The sequence below is a fragment of the Esox lucius genome, chromosome 16 (genome assembly GCF_011004845.1).
Source record: "Esox lucius isolate fEsoLuc1 chromosome 16, fEsoLuc1.pri, whole genome shotgun sequence".
Lineage (NCBI taxonomy): Eukaryota > Metazoa > Chordata > Actinopteri > Esociformes > Esocidae > Esox > Esox lucius.
Window position 1 is genome coordinate 18,952,358 of NC_047584.1, and position 21,020 is coordinate 18,973,377.

Here is a 21,020-nt window from a genome sequence, read left to right on the forward strand (position 1 = left end):
GCTTGCATCAAATTCAAAGTGGGCATTTTTCAAGATATACTCACTTGTCTTTGTACTGTTTTCTATTGAATATAGGGTGTAAATGATTTGCACATCATTGCATTGTGTTTTTCCTTAAATTTTACACAGCGTCAGATCTCTGTAGGATACAGGGTTGTACTTCTAAATACTTTACAAACATTAAATTGCACGTGTTCAAGTTCAGTCATTAACAAGCATTTAGTTCAATTAATAAAATACTCTGTATATATATGTTTGTGTACTGAAAAATTATGGTCCCAGACACTAAATCCTGGTGTTAATTTTTGAAAATAAACCAAATAATGATTTTTTTGTTTGCTTAAATATAACTATGAAACACTAAACTATAGAGAATGTATTTAACTTTTATTATTCTTAGAAGTAAATACAATCTCCTGAAGGAGGTCATTTGACAATAAGATGTAATGGAGACATATAAAGGGATGTTACTATTTGATTATTCATATGTTTTGTAGCTCAAGCACATCACAGTGTTGGGATACTTGAATAGAAATAGATCATATAGTATGTATTGTTATTTATCTTGCAAAAAAAAACACTCTTTATGTCCTGTCTTCTTAAGCATATCACACAACGGACAACAGTTTTTCTTCTTGTCTATTGGCCTGTGTGATTTCCTCTTGGATCAAACCCTGTCTGATGCCTTCTAGGCATTGACCTATGGTTTGTGTTTGTAAAGCAAGTCTCCTGCCTCGAGCGAATGCCTGCTTTGTCTGTCCTCACAAGACAAGTCTCTTTGCTTGGCGAACCAGAGAGACTCAGGTTGACTACAGCCCATTCAGAACACAGAAACCCGAGTGAGCTGAGGCAGGTGCAGATGTGAGCCTAGACCAGAGAGATGGCGGTTTTTCATGCATTGCTGATTTCTGACAGACCATAAATCGAATCACGCACACTGCAGAAAGAAAATAGGACTGTTTGAGAAGAAAAAAGAAAAAAGAAAAGCGGTAATCTGCAGTTGAAACAAAAGAGCAAACTCCCCGCTCCTGTTTCTGTAAAAGGCTAAGGGATGTGGTTGGGACAATGGAACCACTCTGACATTCGCAGACAGAGTTATAGATGTAAATGCTGACCATATATTATTAATTATACTTTAAACTATGTTTTGAGGATGCAGTGTTCATTTATAGTTTGTTACAAATGGTGTTCTAAAAGCTGGCATGTTGGGTTTTGACCTCAAAAACAGCAAAACTAAGCTCATGATGCTTTTTAGAAATGTATTCTTCAACAGTTAATACATTTGTATAATTTAGTATGTAAAAAAATATATGGAACAACTCCAGATTGGCCCTTTAAGCACATTCCTTTTCCCGGCCGCAGCAGAGCAAACAACAGAAAAAAATCTAAAAGGGGTGAAGCAAAGAAGTCAGCAGGGTTGTGATCTGCTAAAACAGGTTCCCAATAATCACATGGTGTAGATTTCCGCTTTGACACATTTGCTTTCAGCTGCACCGCGGGGACTGGGTCACACCACATTCAACACATGTAGAGTCACTGTACTGAAGCTGCTGCGGGAGGGCTACCCAACATTGCTGTGAGCACCGAGTGCTCCATTCCACCACCAAAGTGATCCACCATGAACTTCAGTGGGCTTCTGCGACAGGGCAGCATGGACAGTTACATAACGGAGGGCTCTATCAGGAAGAAGGGGCGGCTGTGGAGTAGACACTCAATGAAGGGAAAACTTGACAAACCCAGTCAGAATGGAGATACTACAATCACAACCCTGCCAAGAGGCTGGAAACAGGTGAGGGAGCAAACAAGATGTAACCATTTGACAGTGTTTTCATTGTTGTCATGTAGCAGAAATGCAGTCTTACAGATGTTAGTATTGATGGCAGTTTCACTGGTATCTCATTGATATTAGTTTAAAGAACTTACACTATCTCCATGGTGGGATCAGATATATACATTTGCATGTGCGCGGCACCTAAACAAAACAGAACTTGCAAAGACAAAAAACCTTGACTATTGTCACTTCTGGCAATGTACAATGTGTTGATTAATGTATTTTAAAGATAAATTATGTCACTTCCTTTATCAATATCAAGAGACCAGTTTTTCTCTTAAATTATATAGACATTTTCTGAACTCGTCCAGGTTAAAATCTCAAGAATAGCCATTTTCATTGTTGTATAGTAAAATATGTTTATTTCCAGTCTAACAGAACTTCCTCCAACTCCTTAGTGGATTACACTGATCCTCATAGGTAAATACAAGACTCGGTCATTTTATATAACATGTGGATTGTTAATGCTATGATCCATAATTCTAATTAATGACCAAAGTCACAAGCCTATAACCACATCTCTTGCACAATCTTTGCAGGACTACTGTTATGCTGAAAAAGCAAGACAATGAGACGTTTGGATTCGAAATCCAGGTAAGACATTTATTTACGTAACAAATAACAATATATGTATATCTGAAACATTCTTGCCCGGTGACCATTGCTCCCGTTTTAGACCTATGGTATGCAGCCAAAGAACAGCACGTCATTGGAGATGTGCACGTTTGTGTGCAAGGTGCAGGAGGACAGCTCAGCTGAGACCGCGGGCCTGACCACTGGTAAGACGCCTCCGTCTCACTTCCCTCTGCTGTAGCCCACACGGCAACCATGCTCTCAGAGATATCACAGTTACACCCATCGTCAAACACTTCAACAGGCAAACGTCAAGTATTTTGCAACCAAGCAAAGCTTAATGTCGAGTACCTCCATCTCTTCCGCATGGTGTTCAGCCTTGGCTCATTTATTGTGGTCAACCTACAGTACCTTTTTGAAGATTCTGTTCAAACTAAAATCCGATAACATCTCCCTCTTTCTCACTTTCTTTTCTCGTTCTCATGATGACTACAGGTGATGTAATCATTGCCATCAATGGGGTCAGCATTGAAGGATCTGACCATCATCAGGTCGTCAACCTAATTCGAGAATCCACAAACCTTTTACAGTAAGATCCGCAGGAATCGTTAAACCAAAAAATTACTTTAAATCTGACTAACCAGACAAACATGTTGTGTTTCCCGAAATGTTGTTATTGGCATTCTATTTCCTATTGGAGTACACTATAAAGAGCCAGTGTGTCCTGGTTCTTAAATAATGCAGTGTGTAGGGAACTCTGGTAGCTCGTGCTCATGTTGTCTCTGATCTCAGCTTGGAGACGGTGTGTGGGACGGTGGTCAAGAGGATCGAACTGGAAAAGAAGATGAACTTGCTCAAGGTGTGTCTCCCTTACAGGGTGCATTTTCAGCTTCAGCAATGCACCATATTAAATAGACCTCGCAGAGGAAAGTATATGTGGTGAGCTTTACCACATAACCCCACCCAGACAAAGGCATGATAGAAAACACAGCAGGGCCGGATCAAGAAAGATTCAGAGTGGTTAAATGACATGCCATTACAAACCCTACTCTAACCCTATTGTGGATGAACTAGGTCACAGGGAAACTTTCTAAAGGTCTCAGTTTACTGTCTCACTGTCTCATTGACCTTGGAGTCAAACGGGTCTAATTGTCTCATTTGTTTTTGTTGCCACAGAAAACCCTGAGAGAGAAATGGGTGGAGTTGCAGACACTCACATTACAGGAAAAAAGCCTGACTCGAGGTGAGGGTTTTTGCCCAGTTGTGATACAGTGGTTTCTGTTGTCATTATCTGACAAAATGACGCGTTGCTTCTGAGGAGCATTAATGAGCTGTCAGCTGTCATGAATTAACTGACAGAACAACATCCTGTCAATAAGCCTCATCCGGTGTGGTGTCGACTAGTGCCAATTAACCACTGGAACGTTTCTCTCCAGGTAACCTGAATGACAGTTCCCAGCATCCCTCTATGGATTCCCTGATGTCTCCACTATTGTCGTCGGGACACGGTGGGCTCCGCAACCGCCGCTTCTCCAGTGACAGCAGCTGCCGCAGTGGGATGACGGAGGACAGCGACCTGGCCAGTGTGTTTGGAGACATGAGCTCTCCCAGCCCTTTTAGCGCAGCCAGCACGGACGACAACTGCTTCTTCTCAAGAGACTTTCCCCCGGAGGGGCCCGTGGGGCATCAGGCCAGCCACGGCCGTATGCGCAGCAGCAGCCTGGCCTCCAGCAACGACTCCCCCTCCTCCCCTTCCTGGGACCCCTCCAGAGCCTCATCCCTGTTTGGGACCCTGCCCAGGAAGACCAGGAGAGGCAACGCGAGAAAAAACTTATTGAAATTCATCCCCGGATTCAACCAATCGGTGGAGGAAGAAGACACCTGACACGTGCTGCGAACGAACACTAGAGTACGTCTGGGACGGAAGGTGACGTTCAGTACAAACACATCCTGCTAAGACTGAGGATGTCCTAATATGGCCACCACACCCCGTGGGCTCAGATGTAGCCACATACAGTAATGTATGCATGAGCATTATCAGTAGGAGAAGCATTAGGAGGAAGCGGGTGTTCTGGCTTTGATAAATTATCATCAGATACTGTACACACAATGGACAGCTGCCATTTTCGGAGGACTTTATTTAACTGTAATGTAAAGAGAGCATTAATTCTAACCATAACAGTTGTTTGTATGAAAAGATGCAGGAACTGAGTTCATGTGTGCCGCAAAAACTGTGCTTGACATTGCTTCAAAGTACATTTTAAAGTAGTAATAATGACAGGAGAAATGGGGAAAGAATAAGCATAATCTTCCTCAGTTAACCAGTTTCTTTGTATATAACTTGAGACATGTATGCCTTGTGTATTTTATACGTGACACAATGACATATTGGACAGCAACAGTCTAACAGTCTTTTTCACATGAAAGGTGAGTTCATAACCACTTACTTAGCTGCACAGTTCAAAACAGGATGTGGGCAGAGGTGCTACATCCTTCACTATTTTTGCTCCCATCGCCTCTTTCAGGTTATCCACAACTGACTTTCAGTCTTGATTATTATACTACACATAACAATTCTGTTCCCTCCAATAGATGACAGTTTTTAAAGACGTTCGTTGAGTGTCATTGCAATGTTTTTTTCTTTACGAATGCTTAATGTCTTTATTTGCCGCTTATATTTGAACCAAGGCGCATCTGTTTGAAAATCCTTAAAGACAAGTGACTGTAAAATGTTATACTAATAAAAGGTTGACTCTAAATGGCCCTCTTGCACTCCTGTATTGCCTCCAATAGTTTTTCATGTTGTAAAGTATGTCTTACATAGGTGCATGTATGAGTGGAAGAATCTGTGGTACTTCTGAACATTTACTCCTGCAGCATGGGGTCAAATCCAGCAAAAACAATCCCCACTGTATATCTAATAAAGATAGAAATTACCTGAAAATCAATGTATAGAAATACACAGCATGTGTATTATATTCTCACCATGGTCAATGTCCACTAGATGGAGTTGCAGTCTTTTTAAAAGACTATAAGATTTAGAATTGTATCAGAAACTACAACAATGACGTGAATGAAGTTTTATTGTTTTGTGTTTGTACTCAGGCACTTTAAATGACACAAAAATGACAGGGCTGAAGTACAGATGGTCAACTTTAATTTTAAACCCTATCGGAAAGTAAATAGTCCTCCCATTTTAGGGTACCAAGCATATTTGGACAATTGGCTTCACAACTCTCTTGATAGGAAGGTGTATGTGTTTTCATCGTTACTGCCTGCACAAGAGAGCTATGAATGTCTACTCTTGATTCTAGGCTTTGTAGTCCCAGTTGGAATGAGTTCAAGAATCAAAGAAATGCAAAGCAGTTGCAACCGTGTACTAAAAGTTTTATTTCGATTGTTAATTTGTCCAGTTACTTTTGGTCCTCTGGGTGTCTATGTATTAAAAGGTCTGTAATTCAAATTCAACCTGACGGTAGGCACTAACTTCTTATTTGCTTGAGTACGGAGCCATAAAACTTAACATGTTGTCCAAATACATAAGGTTTGCTCTATACATGCACTGCCTTTTTAAATTGTGCCTGATTCAAAAACGACTCAGTACTCAGGACCTAAATCAGCAGATTAGAATCTCGGGAACCTGCCAGCACCGAGGACTTCATGCTTTTTATTCTTCCAGACCAAGAGTGGAGAACCTTATAAAAAACACCATTCTATAGGATAGAGACTTGTCTGAGACAGCTTGCAAGATCGGGTGAGAGAGAACAACACACAGAATGCAAGCAAACTCTTTTTAGTTGGAGCTATGTATGATTAGATTCAACTTAATCAGCAACAGTAGGTATTCTCATTGGCATCCATTAAGGAAACTTGAACATACTCCACATGTGCAATGTCACCAGTGAGGGCCACAGGTTGGATTAAACTAAAGAATCAGCACAATCAGTTCACTTGTCTATTCCACAAAAACAATGAGCCATTTATTAGTACAAAACAAAAACACTGTTCTTCATTGGCTCAAACGTGCTAAGGGAATGACATCGCTTACTAGCACAGAAAGACAGCTAAGCCTCAAATCAATGATTAAAATGCAGAAGGGTACCCTCTCTCACAATCCAATGGGATTACTGTGATCAACAACGAGCACTTGCATTGGATGACTGGGACGTACAACTCTAATGGCCAGCTGCAGAAACGTCTGTGGACCGATTAAACAAAAGCTCAGGAAAACAAGAGGTGCACAATTGACAACATCAGAGAAGCCTGATCAAAACTGCCAACGGGGGTTGGAGTCAAAAAAGAAATAAAACATAACCCACAATGGACGTGGAAGAGAGCCACTCTCCTCTGAATCAGCCAGAAGGGGACGGTTCAGGTGGACGTGGGGATGTGATGGTGTCCCAGGTGGTGGAGATTCTCAGCGGGATGAGTCTGGGGGCCGTCCGGTCTCTGGAGCAGGCTGAGGGCAGAGCCACAGCCGCTATGGACGAGGAGGGAGAGGACGCAGTGTTCTTCGAGGACGGTGAAGCACCTGTACATGCAGAAGGAAGGTCTCTTCCCTCATTTGTTAGATCCACGGAGAGGTCCGCTGGACCACAGAGGGGGGAGTTAGACCAGCTCAAGGCTGAGACAGACGGAGGAGACACAGGAAGCACTGGCCTTTTGAATAAAGGTGATACTGGGTTACTTCAAGATACCCAAATTGCCCAAACTCAGCCCCAGAAAGAAACTTTGCCACGAGACACAACTCAAAAACATGAACTGGCCCGAGCCCAGCCAGGGAAGGACACATGGACAGACACTGGTAAGGAAACAAGCAATACACTCTGATTGAATAATCTAGCTCAGTGTTTCCTGATCCTTGTCCTCGGAACCCAATGGGGTGCATGTTTTTGTTTTTGCCACACCACTCACACACCTGTTTCAAATGTTACCCTACCACTCACACACCTGTTTCAAATGTTACCCTACCACTCACACACCTGATTCAAACGTTACCCTACCACTCACACACCTGATTCAAACGTTACCCTACCACTCACACACCTGATTCAAACGTTACCCTACCACTCACACACCTGATTCAAACGTTACCCTACCACTCACACACCTGATTCAAACGTTACCCTACCACTCACACACCTGATTCAAACATTACCCTACCACTCACACACCTGATTCAAACATTACCCTACCACTCACACACTTGATTGACATGATCAACCAATCATCAAGCATTTCATTTGGATCAGGTGTGTGAGTGGTAGAGTAACATTTTAATCAGGTGTGTGAGTGCTTGGCCAAAAACAAAAACATGCACTTCTTTGGATCCCGAGTGACCAGGATTGCGAAACACTGATCTAGCACATTAAATACACAATGAATATTTTAGGCTAATCATAATAAAACCAGACTAATAATACAACCAGATGTCTCATTCATGGCACCCAGGCAATACATTTTTTTATGAACAAAACATTTAATGTACCATAATAAAACCTTTGAATATGAACAAGGGCATAACCTTTTTACTTTCACATTGAAGTTTCATCAGTGGGTCAGGAGATGGTGGTAAAACATGCACCCGAGTCAACAGCCCTGCCTGTACTGGAGGGGACGGCCCAGCAGAGAGGCATGCCTGAGACGCCATCTTCCTCTGGGGATGAACTCAGCGGTGAGGGCCCGGATGAGGCGGAGAAAAACACCAACAATGGTTCCCAAGATTCCCTGTTGGGAGATCAGAAGTCCAGCCTTACCTGTTGTAAGGAGCCCTCCAACCACAACACCAGCTCCAAATACAACACTGTGTCCTATAGGAAGATACGCAGAGGCAACACTCGGCAGAAGATTGATGAGTTTGAGTCCATGATGATGAATATGTAACAATACTTTTAAGTTCCTTTTTGGAAGATACTGCAGCTATACTCCAACAATGAGTTGGACATGGCATGCTAAACCAGCTGCTGTGGAAACTGGCATACTGATCAATTGGCTACATCGGTTGTATATCTTTGTTAAATACAATTGCTTAACAGGGTGCATTGTATTCCCGATTGAAGCCAAAACAGACATCTGAACTCTACGAGACTAGAACTTACCACTGAAATGGGCTCATTAGGCATAGCAGTTATGTTACAATGGATTGACATATAGCTATAAATAAAAAATAATCCTCCGTTTTTTTTTACTTTTGATTACTGAAGGTGGTATCTCATTAGATTAAAATCATTGAGAATCTAGTAATATGAAGATTAAGACGAGCGAAGTTAGTCATCTTCCAAACAATTCCTAGATGTTTTTCAGTACACTTCATTACACAGGTCAAACAGAAATGTACACCTTTTAAAATATATATTAAAAGAATCGGGTAAGGTTTTAAGAACTAAATCAACTAAAATAGTCAGCCCTTTAAGTATGACTCTTCAACTTCGGTCCTCTAGGGCCAAAATGTTTGGCTTTATCTGCTAGTTAATTACACACTCCTGGTATCTCAATTTTGAGTCAGGAAAAAAAGTGTTTGCCTGCAAAGACTTGTCCTCTTTAACAACCCAACCATTCTATACCATGATATGTGCCTAAGAATAGAAAGAAAGAGTACATGTTCTAAAGAAACTATTGTTGCATGATAAACTCACTAAAGTGGAAAAAGGAAATCCAAAACAATAATCTTTAATAGCTACACAGAAAAGCAAATAATTGTAAAGGATTTGAAATGGATTCATCTTTGAAAACAACAGCCCCCTCTAGTGTTGGAGAAATGTACATACATCATGTAATAAAACTAAAACCACAGAATAAAAATGGAATAGTAAAAAACAAACCAGTCTAAAAGGCTTTTTTACTTTGGTCTTTTGACCAAACTGATCTGCCTTATTATCCCAGTAGAGCCTGGAGGTGGAGGATGAAGGCCATAGAGTTTGATGTTATGAGACTTTTGCATTCTCCCACCCAATGGTTAAGGAAGGGAAGCAGGTCCTAGATCTGCACCTATGAGAAACTGCGACATGGAGCTGACACGTAAGGCATTTCTATTTTGTTTAAATACAAAAAAGCTCATGCCAACACAGGCTCATGCACACAGCATGCATTTCATTATGTACATTGTATTATGTTGAACTGTGACATCGGCATTCTGACAGGAATTAACATTTGTAGCGAGCTTGGGAAAGTGGCATAGTAGATCGAGCCTAATGGCACTGAAACAGTAAGAAACATGGCTAGCTGATCAATCAATGAGTATATCTATTGAAAAATGTGTTTGGTACAAATCCGCATGTAAACAGTCAAGGCACAGAGGTGGTTGATTTCCAAGGCCTTTAAAATACAATTTCTTTGGCAAAGCTTGTAAAATCAAAGGCTGACATAAAAGTGTAACACCAGTCATTTACACCAACAGAAATGTACATTTGGCCTGATAAAAAAAAAACAACAGAAAATACATTGCACATCCCAACACCAACCACGCACATGTCCACCGCGGCATACGCCGACCCCACCCAAACAGACGGAGCAGAGCGATGTGTCCGTCACTCAGCGTGGTAGTGGGTGAACTGCCACTTCTGGTAGGCGCTGGTAGGATCACAGTCCTTCAGCTGTATGCTGTCCCCCAGAGCCCCGGCCTCCAGACACTGGCGGCGTGGAGCCTGCTCCACTATCAGGTGTTCCACCTGGGAAAGGACGACAGCGCAGGTGGGGACAGCACGGTCACCATTAAAGTGTGGATGCAGTTAACACTATTGCCTCCTCACTCCACAACCAAGGTGCAAACTAAGGTGAACATTCCCTGGTTTCATGTATAACTTGCACCAGTGTCACTTGTGTTTGGAGACCGTGGGTGTGATTGGAATATTTTTTAAAAACACTGACGGCGCTTGCAGGGTTAAAGGCTTCTTCTAAAATGAACGTACCAGAGCGGAGTTGGAGGCCTTGTGGAGCCAGCGTAGCTGTGGCTTGCTGCGGTCACACGGCTCCAGAACCAGATGGGGGCCCTTGCCCTGAACAGCCACACAGACATCCTTCTGGCGAACGTGCTTCAGCCAGGTATAATTGAAGTGCTGACTCTGAGGTTTCAGGACACAGGGAAGAGTTAGGCTGCATCCAAAATGCTACTGCACTCCCTTGCAAGTGCATGGCTTTCAAAGTAGTACACTATGTAGGGAATGGATCCATTTGGGACACATTTCAACCAATTTTCAAAGTCTGGTTGTGTGTTGTAATTCCATCTGAAGCTATGTAATGTGTTGTACATTTCATATTCAATATGAAGGTGGAGAGGTTTTACCTCTTGGCTGAGATCACAGCTCTCAAAGTACAGGAAGGTATTCTGCAGAACGAGGCATTTTCTTACTCCGCGGTTGAAAACCTACCAAAGCAAGATCACAGGAATGACAATACAGCAGAATGCACAGGGCTGTCACATAGTGTGTTTATTTTGACAGTGGAAAACGATTCCACTGTTGGTTTCATTCTGCGCCTTCAACAAATCCTGACAGAACTGTCACAAGCCTGAAGAGACAGTCAGTCTTTGTTCAGATAAGAATTGACTTGTCTCTGTTGCCAAGACACAGAAAGGAGACAGAAAACATCCACCTCACTGTAAAACTACAATTGTCTGTCAGCTTTCAGATGGGAATGGATTATTTCATGGAAAAATAAACCAACAGTTGTTTGCCAGAAAAAGACCATCAGGGCAACGCACTCTAAAGGTAAGCAATCTAAATAGGAAAAAGCATTAATGTATTCCTACTGATTCAATGAAGACAAATCTAGTTAGAAACTGCAGCAATAAACTCCAAGGTGTATACTACATAAGTGCTTTGAGCATCTGAAAAATGGCCATAGAAACCCATTGAATACTTATTACAAACCCGATTCCAAAGAAGTTGGGACACTGTACAAATTGTGAGTAAAAAAGTAATGGAATAATTTACAAATCTCAAACTTATATTTAATTCACAATATAATATAGATAACATATCGAATGTTGAAAGTGAGACATTTTGTAATGTCATGCCAAATATTGGCTCATTTTGGATTTCATGAGAGCTACACATTCCAAAAAAGTTGGGACAGGTAGCAATAAGAGGCCGGAAAAGTAAAATGTACAGATAAGGAACAGCTGGAGGACCAATTTGCAACTTATGTCAATTGGCAACATGATGGGGTATAAAAAGAGCCTCTCAGAGTGGCAGTGTCTCTCAGTAGTCAAGATGGGCAGAGGATCACCAATTTCCCCAATGCTGCGTCAAAAATAGTGGAGCAATATCAGAAAGGAATTTCTCTGAGAAAAATAGCAAAGAGTTTGAAGTCATCATCATCATCATCATCTACAGTGCATAATATCATCCAAAGATTCAGAGAATCTGGAACAATCTCTGCGTAAGGGTCAAGGCCGGAAAACCATACTGGATGCCCGTGATCGTTGGGCCCTCAGACGGCACTGCATCACATACAGGAATGATACTGTGATGGAAATAACATGGGCTCAGGAATACTTCCAGAAAACATTGTCGGTGAACACAATCCACTGTGCCATTCGCCGTTGCCGGCTAAAACTGTATAGGTCAAAAAAGAAGCCGTATCTAAACAGGATCCAGAAGCGCAGGCGTTTTCTCTGGGCCAAGGATAATTTAAAATGGACTGTGGCAAAGTGGAAAAGTGTTCTGTGGTCAGACGAATCAAAATTTGAAGTACATTTTGGAAAACTGGGACACCATGTCATCTGGACTAAAGAGGACAAGGACAACCCAAGTTGTTATCAGCGCTCAGTTCAGAAGCCTGCATCTCTGATGGTATGGGGTTGCATGAGTGCATGTGGCATGGGCAGCCTACACATCTGCAAAGGCACCATCAATGCAGACAGTTATATCCAAGTTCTAGAACAACATATGCTCCCATCCAGACGTCGTCCCTTTCAGGGAAGACCTTGCATTTTTCAAAATGACCATGACAGACCACATACTGCATCAATTACAATGTCATGGCTGCATAGAAGAATCCGGGTACTGAAATTGCCAGCCTGCAGTCCAGATCTTTCACCCATAGAAAACATTTGGCGCATCATAAAGAGGAAGGTGCGACAAAGAAGACCTTAGACAGTTGAGCAACTAGAAGCCTGTAATAGACAAGAATGGGACAACATTCCTATTCATAAACTTGAGCAACTTGTCTCCTCAGTCCCCAGACGTTTGCAGTCTGTTATAAAAAGAGGGGATGCCACACAGTGGTAAACATGGCCTTGTCCCAACTTCTTTGAGATGTGTTGATGCCATGAAATTTAAAAATCAACTTATTTTTCCTTTAAAGTGATACATTTTCTCAGTTTAAACATTTGATATGTCATCCATGTTGTATTCTGAATAAAACTTCCACATCATTGCATTCTGTTTTTGTGTCCCAACTTTTTTTATGGAACCGGGTTTGTACTATAAAACATACTTACCAGGCCCTCAGCTTTAGTCAACGGAGCAACCATTTCTGGGTACACATTATCCAGGTACCATTTGAAGCTTTTGCACTTGAGCCTTTTCCTGAGCTCAATCTGGTCAGTGAGGTTGCCGATGTCGGTGGCGGTCCTGTCCAGCAGATGATGGTACCCGTGGCCATAAAACAGGTCCTTGTACTCGTCCAGCCACACCTCGGCCACCCTGGCCAGGTTACGCTCCACCGTTTTCTGGCGGTCCTTCGGGAACTTGTACGGGTTCTCGCCTCGGAAAATGTGGCCCACCCTGGAACACGGGATGATCTCGATCTCCCCTCCACACATCCATATCTGCAGCGTCAACAGCACAGGGCAGAGTGAGGTCAGAACATTTTGGCCGGAGGTCCAGGGGGCAGCCAGCTCGGATCAGAAAAACGACCTCTCTCCTGCATGAGAATGTGGGACACAGGATAAGGTATCACGTTGCTAAATATAGTGGCTCTTGCAGTAATGGTTTTAAAGCTCCCATTTTTGGATGTGTCATTGTTTCCGTATGTTGTAACTGTAGGTCTGTTCTTTCCGGAGAATGTGGGCTGAGTGGAGCAGAAATAGAGCCAAGAACAGTGCATGGGCAATTTGGCTAGTGTACGGAGAGGCTTAAAAGAATATTGGGATGGTAGCTATTGGTCCTCTCCATTAGCGCTCTGGTTTGGCTTAGCCATTAGCTGTGGGCACACTCTGCCCAGTATTATGCGTTTCCTTCATCATGTTTTAGATTTAGCGCATGGCATGATGTTGAAATAATAAATGCTTCTCAGATGTCCTACTTTAAAACCAAAAGCTAGCTGTGGGTTGTTTGTAAATTGTGATTTAAGCAAAAGTTTATTGAGCCAACACGAGTTATGCTCTGTACTTATAGCATAGAGAGACTGGCATGCATATTGTTGACATGAGCCCTCTGATTATAGTGAAGGGCAAGACGCTCTGTTACCAAGGTCTTTCTTTGCAACGCCAGACCATACTACAGTCCAGTAGCCAAGATATGATTAAACTAGAACTTGTTTGGTTTAGTGTGACGCTGACCTTTTTCCAGACAGACCTCCCCCTATCTATACAACAACTGAATCAATATGCCTTGAAATGCAAAAGCACACATTTCAATGCTAAAACTTGTTTAGTAATTAACATACTGTATACTTACAGTACTCATTCTGTCATCCCTGTTTTTCCTAAGGTATTTGGTGAGAATAAAGAATGTGTGATCCAATTTGCACTAGATGACTGCCCTCCAATTCAGGCCCAAAACTCAGATGACCACTGCAAAATGTTGATTTAATGGTCAAATAACCATTCATTTTAGATGCTTATCCACTGGCGGGTCACTATTACAGCAGAGGCAACCAGGTTTTTGGAGGAAGTGAGGAGTTAAAGGTGCCCCTCCTTAACAAGTCACCCAGGACCAATACGATCCAGCCGGTTGAGCAAGCCAAACACCTAGGACTGACATTAGATAGTCACGTCATTAACAAAGCAGTGGTGAAGACTGGGAGAGGTATGTGTCAGTTAAGAAATTGAGCATTTGAAACAAATGTAAAAACTTTACTAGTCCCTCTGGTCTTGCCACCTCTTGGTTATTGTGTAGGCATGCTCAGCAAAGAAAGACCTAGCAAGACAGCAGCTGGCACAAAAGAGAAGCGCACCTTCAATACACACAATACTTCCAGAACTAACATTGACTTTAGGCGGGCCAATATTAATAGTAGGCGTGTCAGCCTCTCTTGGTAAAGTATAGTAGACAGGGCTCATCATTTCTTGACAAATATTACTGTGACTCAATGTCCAAATTGTCTGCATGCATATAAAGATCAGACACAACGTATTCAACACACGCTACAAAGATCTCTTCACAGTCCCCAAGCCAAGAAAAAAAGCCAGGAGAAGCACAGCGCTATAATAGAACCAATACAATATGGTATTCCAAGCACACACAGCTCCGGACAAATTTAAGAGACCACTGCACGTTTTCCGTTCCTTTCCAAAAAAGTTTAAAAGGAAGGTTTTGAGTGAGGAACAGAAACGTTCAATTTGCAGTGGTCTCTTAGTTTTAACCCTTCTGTTCCTCACTCAAAACCTTCCTTTTCGACTGTTATGCAAAGGAAAGAAAAAGGTGCAGTGGTCTCTTAATATTTTCCAGCGCTGTACACACATTAGGTTTTCTACTTGGGGGACCTGAGACCTAAGCCTGAACCAGGAATCCATGTTGCCTGTCCTTAGCCCTAAATCCAATACTAACCTTAACATCCTAACTTTCAGCCATTAACTTAGTGTTGCCCTTAAATCTAACCCTAAATCTCATTGGTAATGCCTAGAATGTTTCTTAATACATTGCATTGTTTCAATCGCAAGTGATTACTCAGTGAACTTCAAATACTATAGAATATCTGGGCTAATCACGGAAGAGTGAAAATCAGGCCACATGTAACAATCAAGGAACTTTCCCATAATCAGTCTTTACAATAAGTGCTGTTACGATGTGACACTTAGAGACGCTTTCTTGACTTCGAGACAGTTTAAGTGTGATCTAGGAACAGGTAAGAAAAACAACAAACTCTGGATCAAGGTTGATCTGATGGCAGACAAATCTATTACAGTGAATCCAATTTACCTTAAAAGAGATTTCCATGTTCTCTCCTCCCCACACATCCAGGCCAGGATCATAAGAGCCCAGTTCGTAGAAGTACTTCCTATCGATGGAGAAAAGGCCTCCTGCCATGACAGGACATCTGTACAGCAAACAGCTAAGTTAGCACCTTTGGACGCATGGCATAGGCAACATATTAAATATTTTACAGAATACTGTGATAGCAACATAACCAAATACAAGAAAACACTTTTGGAAGGCACAGCGGAATATAGCCTTGTTCATTATAACAACCAACAAACATGGACGCTTTCCATCAGAACATGCCTCATTGCCCCTTCAGAATGAGCAATTTCAAATTGTTGGGTGAAATCTGCTGCATCCTGTTGTGATAAGGATACTGCCCATCTCAGAATCGGCATACGTTGTTATTGCGTCCTTGGAGATTGCATTGAAACCCTTATCACTGACAACATTCCTAAATGGTCTTATCAACGGTCACTGAGGAAACAGGATATGAGTTTCTGAATTAATCAGCACTATTGTACAGACTGGTGACAAACTCAAGGGAAACCCTGGATCAATGAGTGGAGGAACATAAATGCAGATGCTCCCATATAGGTGTACTGCATGATAGGTCCACTTGCTGCCTAGGAGCAAACATTACAAGCAGAAGTCGACACTAAATAAAATTTTTGTTCCAACTAATAAATAATATACACGTTATTGGACACATGGTTTCACACATGATTACATAGATTGAATGCACCACACCCTGTCTGCACATCTATTTAAAAAATATATATTCAAAGTGCCTCATGGACATATTTGAGCAACCATAGCAAACTACATAGCTAAGCAAACTTCAGTCAGTGAAAACTAGCAAAATGAAGCACTTGTATCCTGGTGGAGCTCTAAAATCAAAGAAGATTAAAAAAAATAACAGGGAATTTTGCAGAAGCTCACCAGTTTCTTTACGAGTAACAGTACAAAGAATTCTGATGATGAAAGTGTAAACCTCCTCAGCTTGTTGCATCATTGCTGTTAGCACAGAAATATGGGCAAATGTTACAGCGGCTAGCTCAGAAGCTGAAGACGTCTTGCCTGAAACATTCCATCAACAATGTATGGATGAACTGACGGTGAGGGAAACTGTCAATATCTCAGACGGCCCAGCACTTTGGCCAGACAAGCAAACAGACCATGACAAATGTCAGCTGATCAAAAGGGGGCCCAAAAAAAATAAAGTGTCCTTTACTTTCCTATTGTAACACACCTCAGTTCAAGCAAACTGACAATACTGTATCCCTTTCTTATAATAACAGGACTTTGGCAGATACTGGTATGTGGTAATGCTAAAATGGTTATGCTAGAGTTATGAGGCCCCTAAATTGAGCTTAACAAAAATGAACAAATGCACCCCTGACTCTCCATCACCATCAAAACACCAGATGAGGGAATATCTTTTGGAAGAATATTATTCCATCCCTCCAGCAGAGTTCCAGAGACTCATAGAATCCATGCCAAGGTGCACTGAAGCTATACTGGCGGTGTGTGGTGGCCCAACACTTTAGCGAGATGCCTTTTTCCCTTTCATTTGTCACCGGTCTGTATGTGAATGTATACAAGCACAGTAACAAGAAGAGGGCTGAAATACAGAACTACCTGATTGGATCAGAGTCCTTCATGTGATTCTTCTTGATGAAGTCTTCCGAAAGCGTGCTCCATCCAAACACCAAAGGCCATTTGAAGATTCCTCTTTGGTAGTTGTCAACTAACACATAGCTGTAAACATTTCTATTCATTAGTTGTAATAATGCAATCGACAGAGTATCGCTAATACCTTAAAACGGTAAGGTACTACTGCAAGACGGGAATAAATGGCTAAGATATTCACAATTTTCATATCAGCGGAATCCCATACAGTGTAACGGTAAGGATGCATTACCTCATATCCTTATCACTGATGACTTCAATGACTGGACAAGCCACCTTCCTCCTGTCCATGTAAACTCTCTCCAGCAGGGGTTCCAGCCAGCCCACATTGCATTCGATGTGAGAGTCAAGAAAGGTCAGAACGTCACCTGAGTACAATGTAAACAGCCCACTGAAGACCGACACCAGCAAAAGGGCCACTTGATTGCCACGTGTACAGAATGGAGATTGTTTGAACAGGATTCTGTGTTTACAAAGCATACAAGTGAGAGGGGTGATGGGATTTATCCGGGTGTGGTACCTTTGGCAATGGCGGCTCCTGCCAGTCTAGCACGAATCAGGCCCTGCCTTTCCTTCAGACGCACAATCCGGACTTTAGGAAGCTGAGACATATACACATCCAGGTTGTCCTTTAGATATTCTGAGAAAGTAGAGAGGATTTAGGGCCTATAATTAATTCAGACTATGAGATGACATCAGGAAAAACTCCAGGTCCTATCCATAAGCTGTTGTTCCGGTTTGAGGAAAACTATTTAATAAAGAAAATCTGATGTGTATGTTACATTAAATTCCAAATTGTTGTAAATAACAGATTTCCTGGATCCTGCAGTCATGAAATGTTATTGGATTAAGGGGAGATTAAGTAAAAAAATTAAAAGCGAAAAAAAGGTGAAAAGATTTCATCAGTTGAGCCCAGAGTGTTTCCTGGTCACACTCAGGGTCAGAAAGACCTCTAAACCCAATAGCAGCTACTGTTAAGAAATATCTTCTAATTTCCTACCTTTGGTACTGAAATCATCTACCAGAATGATCTCTTTGAGGAGGTGTGGAGGAGAGCGGTTGAGGACACTGTGGACAGACCGAAGCAAAGTGGACCAAACCTCATCCACAAAGCAGAAGATGACACTGGTGGTGGGCAAGCTGTCGTGAACCATGCTCTCAGAACACCTGGGAAAGAAACAGCATAAGAGGTGTTACCTCAGCATCCCCATTGTACCCTGTCTGAATAACGAGCGTGGGAGTAGGTGGTCCAAGCCGAAGACTGACTCACGTCTGTGGCCTAGTGTCAGGGATGGCTCTGTCCACAGGGATCTGGTCACTCAGGTACACATTGAAATGGCCTTCATTCCACCGGTTCCTCACCTCCTGCTCCTTGTCACTGGGCACAACGGCTGCTTGCCCAAACTGCCCAACTGCATTGATATCTCTGGGGTCCCGGGTCAAATCTAAGGCCAGCACTTTGTGGATACCTGTATTCCGAACAACTGTGGAGTCTGCGGGAGCTGACTGGAATTTGGGGTTTTCTGTAGGTCGGAAGATTTTCTTTATGGCATCAGGGTTACCTTCATCAAGCACATTGAGTGGTTTGTCCTTAATAGGGACAACTCTCTCTTTTCCATTTAGTACATCCATTTTGACTGTGGGGTCCCTGAAAACACTGTCTTTAATAAATCGTTCTTGTTTGCCCGGCTGTTGGAATTTCTCCTTAGTGTCGTGCATCAGTTTATTGTCTTTTTGCACTAGGCCTATATTGCCAATTGCTTTCTCTAGTGTCTTTTTTGAGGTAGGTGTTTCAACATGTTTTTCTTGCTGAACGCCAGATGGCACTTTAGTGAACTTTGAGATCACTGCTGTAGGCAATGCCATTTTCTTATTATCATTTTCCTTAGGTCCGACTTTCTTATCATCCACCAACAGATCCACTACTTTTTTTGACACGTCTTTCACAAGCGTAGGCAAAGGCACACTCAACGGTCTTGTGACATGATTCACAGCAACCATTTGGTTATTCGTTATGCTGACAGGCTTTCCATGTTCTAACTTAGTTTGGCGATCCCCCTTTTTCTCATGTGAGTTTGCTTCTTTAAACGGCGGTTCCTTTTTGACGGCGGGTCCTCGTTTTCTGTACACTTCAAGGACGCTCTTTTCATTGTGGATTGGACCTTTATTACCTACCTCGTCCAGGTCTAAGTCTACTCTCTGTATGGGATTTTTAAATCCCCTATGCTTAAACTTTGTAAGTTTCGTGGCCTGCTGTCTCGCAGCCTTTATTTCCTTCACTACGCTTTCTTTTAAAAGTTGGCTGTTAACGTCATTTATTGAAAGACGAAGTGCTGCCATATCGAACAGCAGCCAAATTACAGACGCAATGAAAACAAATGCCAGTACCCTCCCACTACCCCTGAAGTATTTCCTTATCTTCATCACCTTCATTATAGCCAGTATCGATACTGTCACAACATCTTTATAAAATGTGCGAGTTATACTTGTCGTCCCCCGTTCAACTTCTTGGGCAGTTGTAGCAGTAGCCTATTGCCTGCGTGGCATTCCTGATATTACCTTGGTCAAATTACAGTCGGAAAGTTCTGTAAAAAAATCGTCGAATTAGTGTCCATTTTGCAGCCAAAAACGTGTAAGACAAAATAACCATGCACTAAAAACTCACTTGTAAAATTCCACATTGTCCATTTACTTGCCTGAGTCTCACAATGTAGCCTATTACAAGAATCATCATAACGCTGTCCACTATTCTAAAAATACATTTTTGCATTTTGTCACTTGCCCTCAACTAAATCAATGAGAAGCGAAACCCACAGCCATCAATCATCGACTCACTTTCACAAACTTGTATCCGCTCCGTGGTGGAAGGAGCTCCATTTGCGACGTTGTTCAACTTTGCCCTTTGAGTGCATACAGTGATTGGTTATAACTTAATTTATTCCAAACGTTTTAGCGCACAGTAAAGGTGGCGTGGAAGAGGGAGTGGCCTGTTGCAATGTCAACAAATGAATGCATGGCACCTTATACCGATTTTAAACGCACCATTCTGATTAATTTATTGACACAGGCTTTGGTCTCTCATTGATCTTTGCACAGCCGTTGATTTTCAACTCCACCTTTTAATGTTAGATGGTAAGTTCTGATAGCGTACCACTGAGATTCATTGTGTACCATCGAGACTGAGATGTTTTACTTTATAATGTAAAAACCAACGAATGATCGCAAAGTTAAACAGAGCATCAAACTGTATGCCCAACTACAACTGTATGCACATTGTTCACTGGATATTTGACAAATGCACATTTAGTTTATGTAAAAATATCAAAAGTTTGCTAACAGGAGGTAGGAAACATCACAACAAACCTTTGAAAATGTTGCTTCTTCTTCAAGCAGGCTAAATGTGTTTCTGATGAGACAAAATCTGTAAATTGTTAGATGTATACCATGTAAATATAGCTGCAGGCCAATGCATAGTAAAACGTCAGAGTCGCTGACTGTGGAATCGCCCATGGTGTATGATGTGGCAGTAATTAAGCATAACTGGTGTAACCAGTAACGCGAGTTTGTTGCTCTTGCGTCTGCAGGGCGTAGTGGATGTTTTCATGACCCAAGCAGAACATTTTACTGTATCACTTACTAACTCTGTCATAAACAAACATTTGCTTTTATATCCTTGTCAGAAGGATAGCAAATCCTAATCCTAACTCCTGGTCTGCACACATACACAAATATAGACCTGTATTACAAACATACATTTTACTTTTCACTATCCTTGTGGGGATTTTCCCTAAATGAAAATCCTGTACACAAATGCCCACAAACACACACACACACAGACA

General features: G+C 42.0%; 3 protein-coding genes across 4 annotated transcripts; 2 read left to right on the top strand and 1 right to left on the bottom strand.

Moving 5' to 3' along the window:
- Positions 1 to 1,382: 1,382 nt before the first annotated feature.
- Positions 1,383 to 5,174, top strand: cytip (cytohesin 1 interacting protein). Its single transcript, XM_010890804.5, has 8 exons — positions 1,383 to 1,789; positions 2,202 to 2,251; positions 2,371 to 2,425; positions 2,508 to 2,610; positions 2,900 to 2,993; positions 3,197 to 3,263; positions 3,581 to 3,647; positions 3,841 to 5,174. Exons 1-8 carry the CDS (start codon positions 1,619 to 1,621, stop codon positions 4,287 to 4,289), a joined length of 1,056 nt encoding a protein of 351 aa, XP_010889106.1. The 5' UTR covers positions 1,383 to 1,618; the 3' UTR covers positions 4,290 to 5,174.
- A 1,424-nt stretch (positions 5,175 to 6,598) lies between these two features.
- LOC105022428 lies at positions 6,599 to 9,046 on the top strand. Its single transcript, XM_010890803.4, has 2 exons — positions 6,599 to 7,208; positions 7,950 to 9,046. Exons 1-2 carry the CDS (start codon positions 6,725 to 6,727, stop codon positions 8,285 to 8,287), a joined length of 822 nt encoding a protein of 273 aa, XP_010889105.2. The 5' UTR covers positions 6,599 to 6,724; the 3' UTR covers positions 8,288 to 9,046.
- Positions 9,047 to 9,057: 11 nt separating this feature from the next.
- On the bottom strand, positions 9,058 to 20,106 carry LOC105022427 (polypeptide N-acetylgalactosaminyltransferase 5). 2 transcript variants are annotated; one of them, XM_010890801.4, is made up of 11 exons: positions 20,017 to 20,106; positions 18,452 to 19,766; positions 18,182 to 18,348; positions 17,702 to 17,821; positions 17,414 to 17,549; positions 17,131 to 17,250; positions 15,490 to 15,607; positions 12,846 to 13,175; positions 10,686 to 10,766; positions 10,312 to 10,464; positions 9,058 to 10,071 (listed from the first exon to the last, which is right to left on the bottom strand). In XM_010890801.4, exons 2-11 carry the CDS (start codon positions 19,612 to 19,614, stop codon positions 9,931 to 9,933), a joined length of 2,529 nt encoding a protein of 842 aa, XP_010889103.2. In that variant the 5' UTR covers positions 19,615 to 19,766; positions 20,017 to 20,106; the 3' UTR covers positions 9,058 to 9,930. The 2 variants fall into 2 exon arrangements, with proteins under 2 accessions (XP_010889103.2, XP_010889102.2); XM_010890800.4 differs by lacking the exon at positions 20,017 to 20,106 and adding an exon at positions 19,847 to 20,010.
- Positions 20,107 to 21,020: the final 914 nt, after the last annotated feature.

Bases quoted from the DNA above. Each gene is read 5' to 3' on its own strand.
- cytip (XM_010890804.5), top strand. From the start codon at position 1,619: ATGAACTTCAGTGGGCTTCTGCGACAGGGCAGCATGGACAGTTACATA. The intron at 2,252-2,370 runs GTAAATACAAGA...CAATCTTTGCAG, and splicing joins GATTACACTGATCCTCATAG to GACTACTGTTATGCTGAAAA. The intron at 3,648-3,840 runs GTGAGGGTTTTT...GTTTCTCTCCAG, and splicing joins GGAAAAAAGCCTGACTCGAG to GTAACCTGAATGACAGTTCC.
- LOC105022428 (XM_010890803.4), top strand. From the start codon at position 6,725: ATGGACGTGGAAGAGAGCCACTCTCCTCTGAATCAGCCAGAAGGGGAC. The intron at 7,209-7,949 runs GTAAGGAAACAA...TTCACATTGAAG, and splicing joins GGACACATGGACAGACACTG to TTTCATCAGTGGGTCAGGAG.
- LOC105022427 (XM_010890801.4), bottom strand. From the start codon at position 19,614: ATGAAGGTGATGAAGATAAGGAAATACTTCAGGGGTAGTGGGAGGGTA. The intron at 18,349-18,451 runs GTGAGTCAGTCT...TTTCTTTCCCAG, and splicing joins CCTGACACTAGGCCACAGAC to GTGTTCTGAGAGCATGGTTC. The intron at 17,550-17,701 runs GTACCACACCCG...CATTGTACTCAG, and splicing joins AGGAGCCGCCATTGCCAAAG to GTGACGTTCTGACCTTTCTT.